General features: G+C 44.5%; 2 protein-coding genes across 6 annotated transcripts in view; one reads left to right on the forward strand and one right to left on the reverse strand.

The window, feature by feature from the left end:
* HSPBAP1 (HSPB1 associated protein 1) overlaps positions 1 to 20,248 on the forward strand; it is a 112,767-nt gene that overhangs the window by 15,210 nt on the left and 77,309 nt on the right. For 2 of the 5 annotated variants that reach the window (XM_068389630.1, XM_068389633.1), the window contains exons 1-2: positions 1,439 to 1,540; positions 9,553 to 9,618. The gene's annotated coding sequence lies outside the window, so the exon portion shown is untranslated. Of the gene's footprint in view, positions 1 to 1,438; positions 1,541 to 9,552; positions 9,619 to 20,248 lie in introns of those variants that run through there. The other 3 variants (XM_068389634.1, XM_068389631.1, XM_068389632.1) reach the window with 2 other exon arrangements.
* LOC137655161 (putative CENPB DNA-binding domain-containing protein 1) lies at positions 19,400 to 19,831 on the reverse strand. The gene has a single exon (XM_068389041.1). The coding sequence runs from the start codon at positions 19,829 to 19,831 to the stop codon at positions 19,400 to 19,402; it is 432 nt and encodes a 143-aa protein (XP_068245142.1).

Consider the following 20,248-nt stretch of genomic DNA (forward strand, 5'->3'; position numbering starts at 1 on the left):
CTGGCTAGACAGTACTACATTGGACCCTTCTCTCTGGCTACAGTTCATTTTCCCTTTTCCTTTACATACAATGAATAGTCTAGCCAATTCATTACAGATTCTCCCCTATCCGCATACACCTGCCAACACTGAAATTACCAAACAATTCTTCTTCATCCAATTGTTTAGTAGCTACTTTCCTCTTGGCAAGGGTAGAAGAGACACTCTAGCTATGGTAAGCAGCTATTTTAGGAGAAGGACACTAAAATCAAACTATTGTTCTCTAGTCTTGGGTAGTTCCATATAGCCTCTGAATTGTAATCATAGTCTTCCATTGTCTTGAGTTAGAGTTCTCTTGCTTGAGGGTACACTCTGACACACTATTCTATATTTTTCTTCCCCTTGTTTTTGTTGAAGTTTTTTATAGTTCATATGGAAATATCTATTTTGATGTTGTTGTTCTTAAGATATTTTTTTTTTCCTGTTTTCCTTTCCTCACTAGGTTATTTTCCCTGTTGGAGCCCTTGGTCTTATAGCATCCTGCTTTCCCAACTAGGGTGATAGCTGAAGGAGTAAATAATAATAATAATAATAATAATAATAATAATAATAATAATAATAATAATAATAATAATAATAATAATAATAATAATAACATGCCAGTGAAATTCCAGGCAAAATAGGCTTGTTTTATGCCAGACATGGAATCCTACAATAAAAGTAGCCCGTAACTGGCTTACTGTAATACAAGATTGAAGATGAGTTGGGTTATTTTTTCACATAGGCTACAGTTCGTCTTAATTTATATATTTCTATTTATGTTTCACCATAAGTATATGTATTTATTTTCATCCACATCCATGTAATTTTTTTTTTGTCTTTCATTCTGTCATTCTTTCATCGTGAAGTTTCATTTTCTAATCATATATACAAGTCTTTCATATCCAAGCATTCTTTACTCTCAATATCTTTAATTAAGAATTGATTAGTTTTTTCTTTAATATTGTAGGAATATTGATAATTTCTTGTTTTATTTGAGCTTATTATTAATATTCTCAATATTGTATTTGAGGATACAATACTTTCTAATCAGATATACAAGTCTTTCATATCCAAGCATTTTTTACTCTTAGTATCCTTTATTAAGAATTAATTAGTTTTTTTCTTTAATATTGTAGGAATATTGATAATTTCTTGTTTTATTTGAGCTTATTATTAATTTTCTCAATATTGTATTTGAGGATACAATACTTTCTAATCAGATATACAAATCTTTCATATCCAAGCATTTTTTACTCTTAGTATCCTTTATTAAGAATTAATTAGTTTTTTCTTTAATATTGTAGGAATATTGATAATTTTCGGTTTTATTTGAGCTTATTATTAATACTCTCAATATTGTATTTGATGATACAATACTTCCTACGGAGGCAAGTGTCCTTTTTTTAACATTCACAATTTCACATTCTGTCTGCAAACAGTGGATTCGGAATTTCCAAAACAAAGAGTCGAAAACTTGAAATTTTAACTTATTGTTCCTGGCAGTAAAACATTTAATTAGGTAAATATCTACATCTCTGAAATATGGTTTATGCATTTATTAATTGATAAATATTTATATAGTTATTTTACGAATTATGAGTGTCCTTCATGTTGAATTAGAATAGGACTTAGGGCATTAAACTCTCGAAAAAGGTAGGCTTGCCAGGACTGGTGTTTATAAGAACTTAGGGCTGTTTTTTTAGAAATGATGGATTATCTTTGAGTAAGATACTTAATTTCTGGCAAATACATAAATTATATATTCTTCTCATTCGGTAACATGTGTTTTATCAATTTGTGGCCATGAAATAAGAGACAAAATACCGTTCTTGAATGGTCCCGTTTTATTATAGAATAGTACAATATTATTTAGGACATTAGAACTCTCACAAATGAATAGATCTTTGCAAAGATGCTATTTTGAATCCCATAAACTACTGTCGGAAATCTATATTAATCAAGTTACAGATTTAAATAGAAAAAAATTATTGGTTAGCTCATATCGCCATCTCAACACCTGCGACGGGAACTTCTTCCCTCTAGAGAGTTCAGATAAACTGATAGATGTTGCGGGGTGAATGTAGTTTTCAGGGACAGGGTGATATCTTTCTTATTACTAGCCAAATCTTTTTTCCTTATGGCGAAGATGTTCTTTACTATAATCAAATATACTATAATATGGAGTTATTTTATCATTTTAAGTAATATAATTTACCTTTACCACAGCAATATTTTCAAAGTTCAGCACGGTCCTAACGCAAGTCACGGGTAGCTCCTGCTTAGTTTCCAAACTTTCTCGATAGATAGAGCACGTGTCGTCACAGGATAAGAATCGTTTGCTTTTACAATTGAATACAGTCCTATCAATATACATTTTTACCACTCTGTTAAGTTTGCAATTAGTTGGGACACACCATTTATAGTGACATTTGATACTGCTATGATAATTATTATTAATTGTTAGGTTGGGGAAAGGTCGTTACAATGTATTGTCCGCTGAAGCCACGGCCAAGTTACTCGATCGTAAAATTTCCCCCAAGCATTGTTTCCTGCCTGACTATAATAACACCCTTTGGGCGGCGCTCTGTTTGCTTATCAGATGGTGGCGCAAGCTTGAACAGTTATTGATGTTCGGACTTATGTTTTTGCTAATCCCAACAATCTTCATTTTGAACCCCTTGTTAAGATTGTTAGTTCGTTGGGATACGTCCTGAAATAATGCCAAATACTAATTTGTTATATATACAACCAAAGGTTAGGTTAGCCAACATCTAGTTAAGATGTTTTGGTAGATAAAGCCAGTGTCAAACAAACCACCCGAACTAATCCTTCATTTCGGTGCGCTTGTAGGCCTACTTTTGCTGGCCGCATGATTTCAAAATTTTTAATCCTCCCCCCTCGACCCGAGATTGACCTACACGAGGTCGACCCTTTCCAACGCTAAACACTGTAATGGACAGACGTGTTCTGTATAGTTTCTCTTTGAGCGATGGTGTCGAGTTTATTACTCGTATAGATCAGCTTGATACTTTGAAGACAATAAGGTTTTTAGACCTACGGGACTTTACTCGAGTTACCCAGTAATTTTTTCATTTTTTATATCAAAAAGGGCTCTTAGGTGATTTTAGGGGTCCCTGTGAAGGCGCAAGAATCTGAGGATTTATACTTCAGTGACGACAAATGTTAAGGTAATCTTGAGTAACTTTTTTATTATTACAATGTGGTTAAGATATAATTTAGAGTGCTGCCCATAGCTTTTTTTGTGTAGGAAAGACACTTATGAAGGGGGTCTGTTGGCTTGCCCCCAGCTAGGGGTTGTGACCTGGGAACTACTAGGTTCGGTTAGGTTGGGTTTGTGGGGTTTGTATGATAGTGACAGTGTTTGGGGGGTCGCAGGGGGGCGTTACCCCCCTTTAGGTCATTAGGAAGGTAAGGACATGGCTTGTAGGTCAGGTTAGGGGGGGAGTTTCGGTTAGTTGTCCATTTTTCTGGCACTTTCCAACATTCATGCGCCGAGTGATCCTAGTATGTAGACTGTTGAAACAAGCATTTACAAATTTAGTGAATTCATTATTTCATTCTGTTAAACTAACTGAAAAACTCGATAGGTGATGATCTTTACTCTATTTTCTGGCGATCGCAACCCTGTCCTAGTACAGTATGTAGTTTGTTGGGACAAGCATTTACAAAACCAGTGAATTTAATATTATTTCATTCTGTGATCATTCCCTTGAAAAAGAGCCGATTTCGGACATTTTTTACTTGATTTTTGGGCGGTCCAAGGCTTTTCCCCACAAACTACAAAGGCTCCGATGTTGCTTCTGTTGTAAGTTACTTCTGTGAACAGAAGAAAGGGCCCAATGTTTGGCTTCTTTATAGAACAGTACAATATTAGTTAGGACATTAGAGCTCAAATAATTGAATAAGTACTTGCAAATACACTATTTTGAATTCTATTTATGACTGACAGAAACCGCTATTAACGAAGTTACAGATTTTAATGAAAGGAATTTCCATTTTGCTCCATTTGCCACCGGTCGCAGGAGCCTCCCTCCACCCGGGAGTTAAAAGAAACACTGATAGGTGATGCTTCTGTCCTTTGTTACTTGTTCAAATAAAATAAAGGGGTCAACATTTTATATTCTAAAACTTTTTTGTTATTTGTTTTCAATTTTGGAATATGCAATATAATCATAGCTCTATGTATCATGTTGATAATGTAAGGTTAGGGTAGAAATGGCTGTTTGTTATATTTAGTCTGATTATGGGAAATGCAAGCCAAATCCATGTTTAGACATAAACTGAAGTGCAAAGTTACAACTCGCCTCTTTATTAAATGTGTATTCCCCTTTTTTTTAAGTTTGTATAATAGACAATTAATGTCGAAATACTAGCCCACGGGTCCAATGCGCATAGCAAAACATGTTCCACTTGCCAGAATATAGGCGTAACAAGATAATATTTAATCAAGTGCGAATAGAGCTGTGGCCAAGCAAAACTATTAGTTCAAATAGGTGAGGAGGTATTTGTAATATGAACACTGCTATGAACGACTCCATAGAAATTGGGATGGAAAACCACTTTTTTTTTTTTTTATGCATCCAGAATTCTTAGCAAACAAAACTTGCTGTGATTTGACATTTTTCATTACTATTACTCTGTTTTGATTACAGTAACTATTTTTTTTAATTACGTGGACTGGTTCTTTATGAAGATTACTGGCAGAAACAAGAAATTTAAAAAAAAGTAGATTTAGGTATCACACAATTAGACTGGCTCATAGTATCTTTTAGGGTATTTCGAATGTGATCGATGACGATACCTAACTCAAAGCCATAGCTTTTCTTCTATGGTAGTCTACTCACCATAACTAAAAAACTATGGATCTCCACCAGAAATCATTATCAAAAACGTTCAAAGTACCACGAAATACATTACCAAATAGTCTTATTTTCTACAAACCGTTTATTGCATTGTCTTATAATTTTACCCAATGTTTTGTATTCTAAACCTCTTGGTTATATATTTCCACTATCAGATTATGCAATGTAATTAAAGCTCTTATTTTATTTATGGTAATAATGATAGTCTATGGTAGAAATGTGTATGATATATTTGATCTGATAATGGGAAATTGAAGCCACGTCCTTTTGTTAAGTTTTTATTCACTCCTTTATCCAGTTTGTATATCATTGGCTTTATTCAGTCAACGAGGCAATATTTTCAATTATTATGATTGAAATATAATTTTAAATTGTGAATGCAGTGAGCTACGGCAGAGCAAAAATGGATGAACTTAGTGATAAATTAGATAATTAAATTAATGGCAAAATACTAGCCCACAGGGATAAGACGTGTAGCTAAACACGTTCTTCTTGTCAGAACATAGGGACAATGAGATAAATGTTAAATTGCGAGCAGAGCTAGTCACGGTGGAGCAAAGACCAATAAATATGGTAAATAAAGTGTTAATTTGGCATATCAACATACAGGTAAATACGATGAACACGGTCACGAATGCCTCCATAAAAAACGCGATTTAAAAATCATCTTTGTTCTTGCACATAATGTAAACCATCGACCTTTAATAGGTGCGTGACTTCAGTGAAGCTGGAACCGGCTTTTAACATGGTAAACTTTTAAAATAGTAAACATTATTGATTACCAGGTGGTGTGGAAACACTGCCCACCTGACTAGTAGAACAACTTCACCTTGACTTTGATCGCCAACGATTATTGTCGTACTGATCTAGCTTGTCGATTAAGATTCTACCTCACACACTGTCTCGACAGAGACAATGTTACGTGCCCAAGGATATGGGCCCATTTCCCCCTCCCATTGATCCTGCAGTATCTGTGTTGACGGTGGATTTACCTATGGATCCACTCAAAACTGAGGGCACTATCTTCTTAGCTTTTAAGGCTACTGCCATGGAATCCTATTCTATGGCCAGCCTCTGGGTAGGTTCGTGGATTAATCAGTTGGACCCGCGGAAGTACCTCCAAGCCGAGAAGCCTTGGCTCAACACGGGTCAAGACTATCCAGTATCTCTTCTTTGTGAAAGGCTTTTGTTAGGCACGGAGTAGGAGATGTCTGGATGTATCAGGAGGTCCTTTACAGCTGTTCTACCATGCTAATAGGACTATCTTCAGGGATTGGTAGCTTAGAAGGGATATTTTTCTCATGGGAGTAGCTAATGCACAGATTGTGGATTTCCTAGTTTTTCTTCACTGAGAGAAGTTCCTCTCGGTTACGGCTGTAGATTGGCCTTGAGTATGACCTTCCAATTCAAGGGTACAGACCTCTCTGCTTCCTGGGAGTTGTCTATAGTCGTGAGGAGCTTCGAGCAGGCTGGTCCACCCTGAGTCCTCAGGTTCCCAGGGTGGAACGTGACCATAGCCCTCAAGGTTCTTATGCATATTCTGTTCTACCCTTTTTTGGAGGTTGCCAGATGAAGGGAGTTCTGGCTTTTAAGTCTGCCCTACTGCTAACTCTAGCATCGGCAAAGAGAGATGGTGAGTTACACACACATTTAGTCAATCACAACGAGGGAAGGAAGACGGTCTCCTTCAGTTTTGGTTCGGATTTCGCTGCCAAAACTAGAGCCCAGAAGCCTATGCACCCAGGTTGGGTGGTGATTGAGAGTAGTGCTTTGCAATGCTATCTGAAAGGGACTCAACACAGATCTGAAGGTCAGAGTCTTTCTCATTAGCACTGTCAGGTCCAAGAAAGAGATATGAAGCAACAGTCTCTTTCTGGCTTTGTGAGATGATCCCTAGAGCATACGCCTTGACTGCCAAGGGAGTCAAAGTGCCAGCAAGGACCAGAAGTCACAAAGTCAGGGGCTTTGGCCCCACACTAGCCTTTAGGAAAAACCTGTCAGTGAGCCAAGGGCTAAAGGCCGGTGTCTGGATGCCAGACCAACTTCATGGCCTTTTTCTTGCATGAGTTTACTTGACACCTTAGCGCTTGGACTTTTGGTGATTTCTTAGTTTCGTAACCAGCCCAGCTCCCCTATGGGACAAGGATGCAATTTGTCAATTGTAATGTGTAGATGTAAGTCTGGAATGAACAGTAGTATGACTGGCTCATCTCCTTTATTCTTCTGGCCGTCATCACGGAGACAAAGCAGCTGAAATGTTATTTGCTTGTTGGAACAGATGCTGGTAATTTTCACTTCAGAGCTCCATTTTTCAAGTTTAAAAAGGTATCTATCCCCATTTTCTTCTGATAAGTGGGGGGTGGGGGGTGTTGATGGTGGATCTTATACCAACCCAATATTTGCTTGGTATTTGTTTCCTATTGACATCCCCCTCATTGGAAAGGGATCTCCAGTTTTAATTGAATACATGTATACATGTACAATTCTGGTCTTATTGGTCTTTCATCCATATAAAAGAAGGGTAGGGAGTGACAATAGTCCTCGCTTAGCTTTTCAGTAGATCAAGCTTTGATCCTTACCAGTTTGGGTTCCAGGCAACTCCATCCCCAACAAGTAGTGAGTCTCCTTAATTCAAGGACAAGGGTTTGTATTCGCATAGAAACTAATTTTTAAAGTAATTTGTATTTTTCCTAGCCATACAAACCTGAGTCCTTTAATCAAACTTCCTGCTTCAACCATTCATCTTAGTCCTGGGCTGAAGGTCAAAAGTTAATTTTCTCTGACTGGAGAGGGGGCTCCTCACCCTGCACCCTTAAGTTGGATAACCGCTTGTTATCTAATTTTAATGACTGGTAACAACTTGAGCTCAAGCAATCTCCCTAATTACTTTAAAAATTTGCTGTTTTCCTTAACTATACAAGTTACACTTCTTGCCTCAACCACCCTGCAATTCCCAAGTCTAAAGGTCAAAAGTTCTAGTCTTACTGACTGACAGGTGGTTGGGAGGTCCCCACCATCCGTTGATAGCTAACTAACTTGTTAAATTTTATGAAAAGTACTTACATGGCAGTTATATATATATAGATGATTTAGAGATATTAGCTATATATATATATAACTGCCAGGTAAGTACAGTATTCATAAAACTTTGTTTTATCATAAGAACTCCATTTTTATGAATAGTACGTACCTGACAGTTATATATATATATAGCTGATATCTCTAAATCAGCTATATATATATAACTGCCAGGTAAGTACTATTCATAAAACTTTGTTTTATCATAAAAACTCCATTTTATGGCTGATCCAGCTTTGCTGAAGTCTCACACACCTATAAAAGACTCAGGATTGTAAAGTTGAGAAAATATAAGTTGCTTAAAATTGACTCTCTCTCTCTCTCTCTCTCTCTCTCTCTCTCTCTCTCTCTCTCTCTCTCTCTCTCTCTCTCTCTCTCTCTCTCTCTCTCTCTCTCTCTCTCTTTTTTTTTTTTAGGTCAACAAACAAAAATATGTAAAATTGTACAAAAGAGGTATTTCTAGAAACATGAAATGCAAAAGCATATCATTCCCTTTGTAATCAGTCATGTTCAACAGTGTTTTAGGCTTAGTAAAGATGAGATACCGCTAGAAAGTTATGTGGTCTTTTGACTGGCCAGACAGTAGTACATTGGATCCTTCTCTCTGGTTACGGTTCATTTTCCTTTTACACACACACACACACACACACCGAATAGTCTTGCCTATTCTTTACATATTCTCCTCTGCCTCATATACCTGACAACACTGAGATTACCAAACAATTCTTCTTCTTGCACTGTAATTGTTCAGTGGTCACTTTCCTCTTTGTAAGGGTAGAAGAGACTCTTTAGCTATGGTAAGCAGCTCTTCTAGGAGTAGGACACTCCAAAATCAAACCATTGTTCCCTAATCTTGGGTAGTGCCATAGCCTCTGTACCATGGTCTTCCACTGTCTTGGGTTAGAGTTCTCTTGCTTGAGGGTGCACTCTAGCACACTATTCTATCTTAATTCTCTTCCTCTTGTTTTGTTAAAGTTTTTATAGTTTATATAGCAGATATTTATTTTAATGTTGTTGCTCTTCTTAAAATATTTTATTTTTCTTTATTTCCTTTCCTCACAGAGCTATTTTCCCTGTTGGAGCCCCTTTGCTTATAGCATCGTGATTTTCCAACTAGGGTTGTAGCTTAGCAAATGATAATAATAATAATAATAATAATAATATTCTATGCTCCTTATCCATAAATTATTAAAAAAAATACATTTGGCTCCGTAACAAAACCCACACCATCTCTCCACTGGTTGTTTTCAACTGTGTGCTAGTCTTATTAAGGATTTGTGTCTTCTAATATTATGCTCTTCATCCATGAATACAGTAATTATAAAAATACATATTCATTTGCCCTTGGAACAAAACTTTCACCATATATCCAACTATCTGAAGTAGAATAAAGCTTTAATTCTTCTTCCTGTGAATACATCTTTCTGATGTGCACATTATTCTCATCTCTAGTTGTAGAAATGACTGTATTGAGAAATATCACTGTTACTTTAGAATTCTAGAATATAGTCCTTGTTTTCAATATCATTTGGATATTAATCAACATCTGAATGTCGCTTTTCTTCTGCAGGGACACAGGCAGATGACATACTAGGATGGGCTTTGTACGGATCCTTTGTCAACTAAAACAAAACGGGTAACTATTCTGGCAGGGACACTTTGTTTGAATAAGTAATAGAATTTGTGGTGGCCACTTAGAAATAAAAATACGATTTTATGAATTTGGTCCATAGAGATAGGACATATGCTATTGAACATGATTTTCCTACCATTCTAAAGGGGTATATGCTAGTACATTGACGTATGTCATTGAATTATAGTTAGTAAGAGGAGGGATGGTTGAATGTATTCCAAACCCATTGATCCTCATATGCCATTTATAAAATACAGACTGCATCTTCCCTCAAGTGGAGACACAGGTATGTTCCTCAGACCAAGTATAGGGGAGATAACCAAGTAGTGTCCAAGCCCTATCAGCTTACCCATTCCTAATATTGGCTAATAGGTTGCTGTTAGTTATTTCCCTCATTCCTGTACATGACCAGTAAGACGTGCATATTCCAGGTGAAACAAAGACCCAACTGCTTGGTTATAGAGGGACTAACTCCCACTAAGCAAGACTCCTTATTTTAATGGACAAAAGTATTTTATATGAGTAGGAACAAATAAAAAATATTGATAGAAATTTTTACAGTGGTACCACGCTATTTAATATGGGTTATTACTTTCGGCGTAGCTGAAATGACGAGCCATTAGAATTTTAACAAGGGTTTACTACCCCACCGCTAGTTAGCGGGGGTTAGGGAGGGTAGCTTGCTCTCCTCCCCCCCCCCTCACACACACACCTGTGCTTAAGCTCACTTTGCTCTCGGCTCTGGCGGTAGTCGGACGTGTCCGCTTTCACCCTCGCCTTTTTTGACAGCATTTAATGCTTTTTGCTTTTCCTTTGACAGTGTCCTGGATTACCCGACTACCCTTGTGGCACTTATATGTCGGTGGTCGATACGGACCCTCACACCCTATGTCCTTATTGTAGTGGCCAGCGGTGTGATAGAAATAAAGTGTGTGGTGAGTGTAGGGAGTGGTCTACCTCCCAGTGGGAGAGGTTTTCTCGGCGCCAGAAGAAGAAGTCCAGGCGGGATATTTCTCCTTCGAAGGTTTCTTTGAAAGGAGAGAATCCCAAGGGCTCTTCTTCTGTGGCCCAAACCTCCTCTGAAGCTCCCACTCGATCGGTTTCTTCCAAGAAACTGTCGAGTGGTAGCGTAGGCCGTAGTTCTGTTGCCTGATCTCGGGGTTTGGGAGAGGGAGTTGCCTCCCATAGCGAGGCAGCTCCTCCTCCTTCCCCGGGGGAGGATTTAAATATTCCTGTAACTAATGATGATTTGTTTCAGCTTTGGGCTTCCTTGGGGCTTGAGGGTTTGCCCTCCAAGGAAGCCTTGTTTGACATGATCAGGTTGGGGGCCGCTGTCAAACAATCGTCGACTTTAGCAGAAGTTGATCCTCTGTCTATCGTCAACGTTGTCGTGGCAGAGGCTTCCGATGAGTTGTCTCATACCTCTGCTCGTGATGATCCTGCTGTTGCTGAAGGCTTAGTTCCTCCCTCTGCACATCCTTCGAGGGAGAAATTAAGTCCAACGGTTTCTCCTGCCAGTGATTCTCCCCCTTGGGGGAGTTCACTCACAGAGATTCCTCTTCGGAGAACTGCTGATGGTCAGCCCGCTGACCCCACGGCCCCCTGAGGGCGTATAAGGCGTAAAGCCCGCCTTCCTCTTCGCTGTAGAGGCCTGCCTTCACCTCACATGAGTGTTAGGGTTCGCTTCTTCGGTTCATTGTCACCGCAGTCCGACGCAGAGGATCCTCGCCATCGTTCTCCGACTCTCCCAGCTACAACGCTGGACCTCTCTGCAGATCGTTCGCGATCTCCTTCGGTGGAAGGTTGTCCTTACAAAGGACACGCCGGCGCCAGCGCATCTTGTTGTTAAATGGGCAACGGTCCCTTCGGGGCATCAAGGGCGTATGCGCAAGTTAGTTCATACGTCCCTTACGCGCCAGGTTTCCCCTGCGCGCCAATGCTCACCTGCGCGCCAGCGCTCACCTGTGCTCACCTGCGCGCCAGCGCTCACCTGTGCTCACCTGCGCGCCAGCGCTCATCGGCAGAAGAAGCTCCTGTTAAAGCGCGCCAGCGCTCACCTGCACGCCAGCGGTCACCTGCACGCCAGCACTCTCCAGATCGCTAGCGCGCTACTACGCTCCCTCATCCTGCTACGCGCCATGCGCGCCTTTGTTTTCCTGCGCGCCAGCGCTCGCCTACGTGCCAGTGCTTGCCTGCGCGCCAGTGCTCGCCTGCGCGCCAACGATCTCCTGCGCGCCCACGATCTTCTGATTTGGGCGCAGTGGGGAAGTTAACTTCTTCCCCTGCTCGCCAGCGCTCACCAACGAGCCAGGGATCGCCAACGCACCATCGGTCCCCGCCTGCGCGCCATCCCTCGCCAGCGCGACCTCGCGCACAGTCTCCGACGCGCGCCATCCCTCGCCAGCGCGACCTCGCGCACAGTCTCCGACGCGCGCCATCCCTCGCCAGCGCCACCTCGCGCACAGTCTCCGACGCGCGCCATCCCTCGCCAGCGCCACCTCGCGCACAGTCTCCGACGCGCGCCATCCCTCGCCAGCGCCACCTCGCGCACAGTCTCCGACGCGTGCCATCCCTCGCCAGCGCCACCTCGCGCAGTCTCCGACGCGCGCCATCCCTCGCCAGCGCCACCTCGCGCACAGTCTCCGACGCGCGCCATCCCTCGCCAGCGCGACCTCGCGCACAGTCTCCGACGCGCGCCCACGAGGTTGCGCCCACACCCTGCGCACCCACGCCCAACGCCACAGCCGGATGTGTAGGATATGTCTCCTGCGCGTACGGCCCCAACGTTATCGCCCGCACGGGCTCTTCGGCCAGACCCTGCGCTCCCGCGCGCGCGAGCGGTTATCCATCCTTCAGCGCGCCATCGCTTGCCATCGCCCTCGCGCGCGCACCAACATTCGCCTGTGCCAACATTCGCCCGCGCGACCCAGGGCACTTCCCATCGCGCGAGGCTGCAGGACAACGCGCGGCCAGGTCATCATCGTCGCATTCCCCCCCCCCCACAAGCGCAGAACAGCGCGCTTGCTGGCTGGGGGGAAGATTCCGGATAGGTCCAGGGACTTTTCTTCTCCTTCATGTTTTCAGGCGAAACCCTCTTTGGTAACTCCTAGGGATCGGTCGATCCCCTTCCCTCCAGAGAGAGTTTCTGAGAGCACAGCTGTCAGTCAGCAGCCTTGGTTTGGGTCCCTGGTCAAAGCAGTCATGCAGGCTTAAGCCTGTTTTCTCTGATCTGGGCCACAAATCATTGGCAGCTTCTACTCCCCTGAAGAGGAAGAGAGGAGTGTCGAACGTGGTAACTTCTCCGAGGGTGAAGCGGACTCCTCGTAAGTCCTTGAGGAAGGCCTCCTCACCCCTCAGACTTTCACTCCTCCCCTTCGGACTAAGATTTTCTGTCTTCGGGAGTCACGCGAGATCTGGCGTTCCCCCATCGCACCAATGAGGGAAACCCCACCTCGTGCTGGAAAGTCTTCTTGGGTAGGGGTGGAGAAGAGCCTCCCACCATCGTTGTTGGAGTTCTGCATCCCTCCCAGGAGGGAGTCGAAGGACTCCAAGACTTTGCCGAAGTCATCCTCAAGGGTTAGACCGGAGCCAGCCAAGCACTCGGAGAACGTCCACGTGTCCCCCCAAGAAGAGCCTTTAGGGACAGGAGACTTCGCTGCTAGCCCTTCAGGAGGGGAGCTGCAGGAGTCAGAGCATGCGTTCTGGCAGATTCTGACCCTTATGAGGAATATCGTTTGTTTTGCGGATCCAGAGATTCCCCCTCGTGAGGGCAAAGACACGGTCTTGGACCAAGTCTTTGGGACTCAAAAACCCTCAAAGGCCAGTGAGGCATTGCCCTGGTCTCAAGGGGTTAAGAGTGCCAGAGACAAGGTCGAAGCCCAGCTCTCCGAGCTTGCCTCCTCCAGCCGATCCAGCGCCGGCAACAAACTCCTCCCACCTCTTCGTGTCCAACAGAGTAGGTACTTTGACATCGTTGAGGAGACTTGTTTAGCTCTTCCCCTACACCACTCTTTGGAAGAGCTTACCAGGGGAGTCCCTCTAGAGAGAGACTCCAACCGGCAGGTCTCGTTCTTGATGACGGAGATCCTTAGCCAGGAGAAGGTAGCGGAAGTGTGCCATGCAGGCAACTTCGTGGCTGGACATCTGGTTAGGGTCCCTAGGCATCCTGTTACGTTCAGAGGACTTGTCCAAAAAAAGTACCAGGAAGGCCATGGAGACCTTTTTACTCTCGGGCACTCGTACGATCGAGTTTCTAGCCCACCAAGTCTCGAACTTGTGGGCTAATACCATCTTGAAACGTCAAGATGCGGCGTCTGAGAGATTCCATCAAAAGGTCCCCAATACCGAGATCAGCAGGTTCAGACATTCTTCCGTTATGGGGAAGAACTTGTTCAAGCTTGAAGACGTGGAGCAGGCGGCTGAGAGGTGGAGGAAGTCCAACCAGGACTCTCTCTCCTACATAGGGCTCTAACATCGAAGCGCTATAAACCTCCAGCACCCGAGCAACCACGTCCTACCAACCACGAAACCGGCAGCTGCAGCGAAGACTATGGTGTATAAGCCCTTTCCTGTCAAGGACAAGAAAGGCAAAAAGTCCTCCAGGGGAGGAAAGAATCGTAGAGGGAGCGGCCGAGGCCGCAAATGCTAGGATTGGCAGTCCCCCTGCATGTCCACCAGTGGGGGGATGCTTACAAAGTTGCGCAAACAGGTGGCAGCAACTCGGGGCCGATTCCTGGACGATTTCCGTAATCAGTCAAGGATATCGCGTCCCGTTCACAACATCTCTACCTCCCCTGACAGCGGATCCAGTGTCGTTGAGCTCCCTTGCCATGGGATCGGCAAGGGGGTAAGCCCTTCGGGCAGAAGTCGAGACCATGTTGAAGAAGGGCACTCTCCAAGAGGTCCTCGACGGGTCCCCAGGCTTCTTCAGTCGACTCTTTCTTGTAAAGAAGGCGTTTGGAGGCTGGAGACCAGTCATCGACCTCTCAGCTCTGAACAGGTTTGTCACACTCCATTCAGCATGGAGACCGCAGACACGGTCAGACTTGAAGTGAGACCGCAAGACTTCATGTGTACCCTGGACCTGAAGGACGCGTACTTCTAGATCCCAGTCCATCCGTCTTCAAGGATGTACTTAAAATTCAGCCTAGACAACAAGGTGTATCAGTTCAAGGTGCTGTGTTTCGGTCTCTCCACAGCACCACAGGTTTTCACTAGAGTGTTCACCCTAATATTGTCGTGGGCACACAGGATCGGCATCCGTCTCCTCCGTTATCTGGACGACTGGCTGATCCTAGCAGACTCAAAGTTAGCCCTTCTTCGACACAGAGACAAACCTCTGGGACTTTGCCAAGATCTGGAAATCATGGTAAATCTCGAGAAATCCTCTCTGCTTCCCACTCAAAGACTGGTATATCTAGGCATGATCATAGACACCAATCTCCACAAAGCCTTCCCATCAGACGAGAGGTTAGCAAGGCTGAGGAGGGTCGCAAGTCCTTTCCTCAGTCGAGAAGAACTTCCAGCCTAATCGTGGTTACGTCTCCTCGGTCACCTCTCATCCTTGGCTCGTCTAGTTCCCAACGGTCGCCTCAGGATGAGATCCCTCCAATGGCAACTCAAGTCTCGGTGGAATCAGGGTTACGATTCCCAGGACTTCATGATCCCTACGGGTCCTGCGGAACGGACGGACCATCAGTGGTGGATGACAGACGAGAACCTACGAAGAGGAGTGGATCTTCTTGTCTTCCCCCCGGATTTGATGCTGTTTTTGGACGCCTCAAAGAAAGGGTGGGGGCCCCACATTCTGCAACACAGGACCTCAGGCCTGTGGTTAGAATCAGAAAAGTGCCTCCATATAAATCTGTTAGAAATGAAGGCCGTATTCCTGGCCCTTCAACAGTTCCAACAATACCTGGCGGGTCACTCTGTGGCAGTGATGAGCGACAACACCACAGTAGTGGCTTACATCAACAAGCAAGGAGGTACCTTTTCAAAGCAGCTATCCCATCTCGCAGTAGAGATACTGAGATGGCCTGAAGCCCACTCGATTCCACTATCGGCTTGCTTCATTCCAGGCAAGAGGAATGTGCTAGCCGACAGTCTGAGCAGAGCGTCTCAGATAGTGAGTACCGAGTGGTCTTTTGATCATCTAGTAGCCAACAAAGTCCTGACTTTGTGGGGTTCCCCGACTGTGGATCTGTTCGCTACAGCGCTGAACTTCAAGCTTCCGCTGTACTGCTCCCCAGTCCTGGATCCCAAGGCGCTCTGGCAAGATGCCTTCCAACAACAGTGGGACAACATCGACGTATACGCCTTTCCCCCGTTCTATCTGATGAGGAGGGTGCTCAACAAGACCAGAATATCGGTCAATCTTTCGATGACCCTTATAGCTCCGCTATGGCATCGCGCGGAATGGTTTCCAGACCTTCTGCAACTCCTAACGGAACTTCCGAGGGACCTCCCTCCACAACACGAGCTAATCAAACAACCACACGCCAACATCTTCCACAAAGCCGTAGCTTTGCTACGACTTCACGCCTGGATACTATCCAGCATCTCCTTGCTGAGAGAGGATTTTTGCAACAAGTTGCGGTCAGGATGTCTGGACACCTGCAAAGGTCATCCGCATCTGTCTACCAGGCAAAGTAGGGAGTCTTCTGTGGTTGGTGTCGTGGAAGGGGTATCTCTCCACTCGATGCCACTATTCCAGCAATAGCGGAGTTCTTCGCGTATTTGCGGGAAGAAATGCGCCTTTCAGTCTCGGCAGTGATAGGCTATCGCTCAGTCTTAAGTCTAGCCTTCAGGCTCAAAGGAGTGGACATTTCTTCCTCGCTGGAACTTTCCCTACTCATACGAAGTTATGAACTTACCTGTGCCCTCAGGCGGAAGTGAGACGTCCTCCATGGAACGTGGTTCGAGTTCTCAGGTCTCTTAAGAGACCTCCTTACGAACCATTACGCCAGGCTTCAGATCGCCGCCTAACTTGGAAGACGGTGTTCCTACTAGCTGTGGCCTCGGCCAAGCGAGTCAGTGAACTTCATGTTCTCTCTTATGACATCGCCAATTCAAGGGGATGGGGGAAGGTAACGTTCAGATTCGTCCCTGAGTTTGTTGCTAAGACTCAGAATACGGGAGTGCCGGACCCTCGGTTCGACTCCTGCCAGATTTTGAGTCTTCGTTCTGTAACAGATGACCCAGACCATCTTCTACTGTGTCCAGTTAGGAGTCTGAGGCTATATCTCGGAAGAATGGCTGCAGTTCGTCCCCAGGTGCAGGCATTGTTTGTGAGCACTGGGAGGACTAAGAGGAGGGTTACCAAGAATACCATCTCGGCATGGATTCGTAGGGTGATCCATCTGTCCCTGAATCCAGACCCTCCTCCGTCACGTCGCCCTAGAGCACATGACATCAGGGGCGTAACTACGTCCCTGGCCTTCAAGAAAAACTTTTCAGTGATGCAGGTGCTACAAGCTGGGGTCTGGAAGCATCAGTCGACCTTCACAGCCCACTACCTGCAAGACGTGACCCACAGGAGGCTCGATACGTTTTCTATCGGCTCTGTGGTGGCTGCACAACAGCTGGTTTAAAACCTCAGGCTCCTTAATGGACAAGTAGCAGAAGGTTGAGGGCATTGTTACCCGGTCTTAGTCTGCATGATTGAAAAGGTTTGTCTGGCCCTTATTCTTTTCTTCATCCTCCCCTCTCTTGGGGAAAGCAGCATCCTGGGTTCTCTGCACAGCTGACCTTGAACCACTGCAGGTAAACCATGTTTCCTTGTGTTCCTAGTATTAAGCTAATACTGTCACGTCCCCATACCCTGACGAGGTGGTATTGGGAGAGTCCTAGCCTAAAGTTTCCATCTAAAGGACTTCAGGTCAACTTCCTAGGACGAGTCACACTTCATACCTTCACACACAGCTTATGTAGGCCGCAGCCCTTGCATAGCAAGGTTCTAGCGAGGTGCAGGGACTCCTTATTGTTGAGTGCTGACACACTCAGATTCTGAGTCCCCGGGCAAAGCCAAAAGCCAGTACTGGCAGGGACTTTCCACCCTTCCTAAGGGGTGAGTCACCCATAGTAAATAGCGTGGTTTGTATGTCAGTTACTGAACAAATGACAAATTCGTAGGTAATTTGTATTTTTCCTAACTATACAAACCTTAGCTATTTAATCAAACTTGCCCGCCAGCCCTATCCCCCTTGAAGTCCTACCTCTAAACAAAGTGAGCTCAAGCACAGGTATGTGTGAGGGGGGTGGGGGTGGGGGGGGGGGTTAGCAAGCTACCCTCCCTACCCCCTGCTAACTAATGATGGGGTAGTAAACCCTCGTTAAAATTCAAATGACTCGTCATTTCAGCTACGCCGAAAGTAATAACCCATATTTAATAGCTAAGGTTTGTATACAGTAGTTAGGAAAAATACACATTACCTACGAATTTGTCATTTTTTTTTTACTTTTCTTCTTCCGGCTTAGCTCTTTTTGCCTTGCTTTTTGACTCGCTTTCACCTTCACTTTTTGCTAGCCTTTCTAAAAGGAACCTATCCAGGGATGTTTGCTTTAGTCTCCCCTTCAAAATGTTACGAAAAGGACGTACAAAAGTGTCGTCACAAAAGGCTAACGCACGATCACACGCCAACATGTCTGGGTGCTTCTTTTCCATAAAATCAGAAAACTCCTGCCACTTCGCTAACATGTCTTTGATTTCCATCGAGAAAGGCGGTCCACCTCTTCCACCTTCTCCTCGCTACTGAGCTCCTGCAACACCTCCGAATGTTGCATCTCCTGGAGCTCAATCAAATCCTGTGTCGTGAGCTCTTCCTGATGCTCCTCGACAAGGTCGTTCACGTCTGCTTCATCTACCTCCAGCCCCATGAACTTTCCAAGAGACACGACTTCATCTACCACAAAAGGTTCGGGTTCATCAGGGTCTGGCATACCGAACCCTTCAGAGTCTCTCTCAGCGACGGAATCTGGCCACAATTTCTTCCATGCTGAATTAAGAGTTATTCGTGTGACACCCTGCCATGCATCGTCAATAATTTTTAAGCAATGGGCAATATTGAAATGTTCCTTCCAAAATTCACGAAGGGTGAGATTGGTGTTGTCTGTGACATTGAAGCATTCCTTGAACAAATGCTTGGTGTACAGTTTTTTAAAGTTGGAAATTACTTGTTGGTCCATGGGCTGGAGGAGTGGCGTGGTGTTGGGCGGGAGGTAAAGGACCTTGATGAACCTGTACTCATCAAGAATGTCCTCTTCGAGACCAGGAGGGTGACCAGGGGCATTGTCGAGGACCAGGAGACATTTCATTGGGAGGTTTTTCTTGGCCAAATATTTTTTAACAGACTGACCAAAGCACAGATTAACCCATTGTGTGAAGAAATGCCTCGTAACCCACTAAGCATTAGCACACCACATCACTTGCAGTTTTTCTTTCAAGATCCTTTGGTTCTTGAAAGCACATGGGTTTTCTGAGTGGTACATCAGCAGTGGTTTGACCTTACAGACACCGCTGGCATTGGCACACAAGGCTAGAGTTAACCGGTCCTTCATGGGTTTATGGCCCGGTAGTCTCTTCTCCTCTGCTGTGATGAATGTTACCCTGAGTAACCTCTTCCAGAGAAAGCCAGTTTCATCACAGTTGAACATTTGTTGGGGGATGTATCCTTGATCTGCGATAACTAAGGCAAAGGTTTTGACGTAGTCCGCCGCGGCTTTCGAGTCGGAACTTGCTGCTTTCCCATGCCTCACAACCGAGTGTATCCCAATCGGTTTTTTTAAATTATCCAGCCAGCCACGTCTGGTTTTGAAGGTTTTCGCTGGTGTCGAAGTCTCCCCTCTCAGCTGCTTTCTTTCCTTTCAAGTCATCGTAGATTCTGCTGGCCTTTCCACAGATGATCATCTCTGTCACGCTATCTCCGCCAACTGTTTCTCTTTTTATCGATATTAAAATAAGCCTCTCCTTCTCGTCATGAATATCACTGCTCAGCTTGGAAAGGATGGTTAGTCCTTTGGAAGGCTTGGTGCTCTTTATAGCATCCTTCTGCTCAAGGATGGTACATATTGTTGATGTACTCCTCTCATATTGGCGAGCCAGCTCAATCACTTGCACACCACTCTCATGTTTTTCGATTATTTCATGCTTTATCGCCATTGTCATCATACGCTTTTTCTTTTCACTACCCTTGTTTTCACTCGCTTGCTTTGGACCCATTGCTTATTCACTTGATTCTGTACTAATTCACGTAAAAAATGCAAACACTACAGCTGATGCTCGGAGATAACTTTACACGACGGAGATCCGACAGGAAAGAGCGAGCGATGCTGTCCTGGTGAGCAGCCTCTCGCATACTCGGCCACCTAGCGGCCGCATAGGGAACCGTCTCGTATCCTGGTATCACAAATTTGTCTCTTATCTTGGGGCAAAAATTTGATCGAAACTTTCCTCGTATCTCAAATTTCTCGTATATGTTGGGACATTTATATGTCGAGGTATTACTGTACCTGTAAGGTGTGACCCACAGAAACCTGGATACCTTCTCCATAGGTCCTGTGGTAGCTGCACACCATGGGGTTTGATTCCTCCGCTCCCTTATTGGACAAAAAGCCGGTGGTCGAGGTCAGATGTTAC

Source organism: Palaemon carinicauda, chromosome 16 (assembly GCF_036898095.1).
Source record: "Palaemon carinicauda isolate YSFRI2023 chromosome 16, ASM3689809v2, whole genome shotgun sequence".
NCBI lineage: Eukaryota > Metazoa > Arthropoda > Malacostraca > Decapoda > Palaemonidae > Palaemon > Palaemon carinicauda.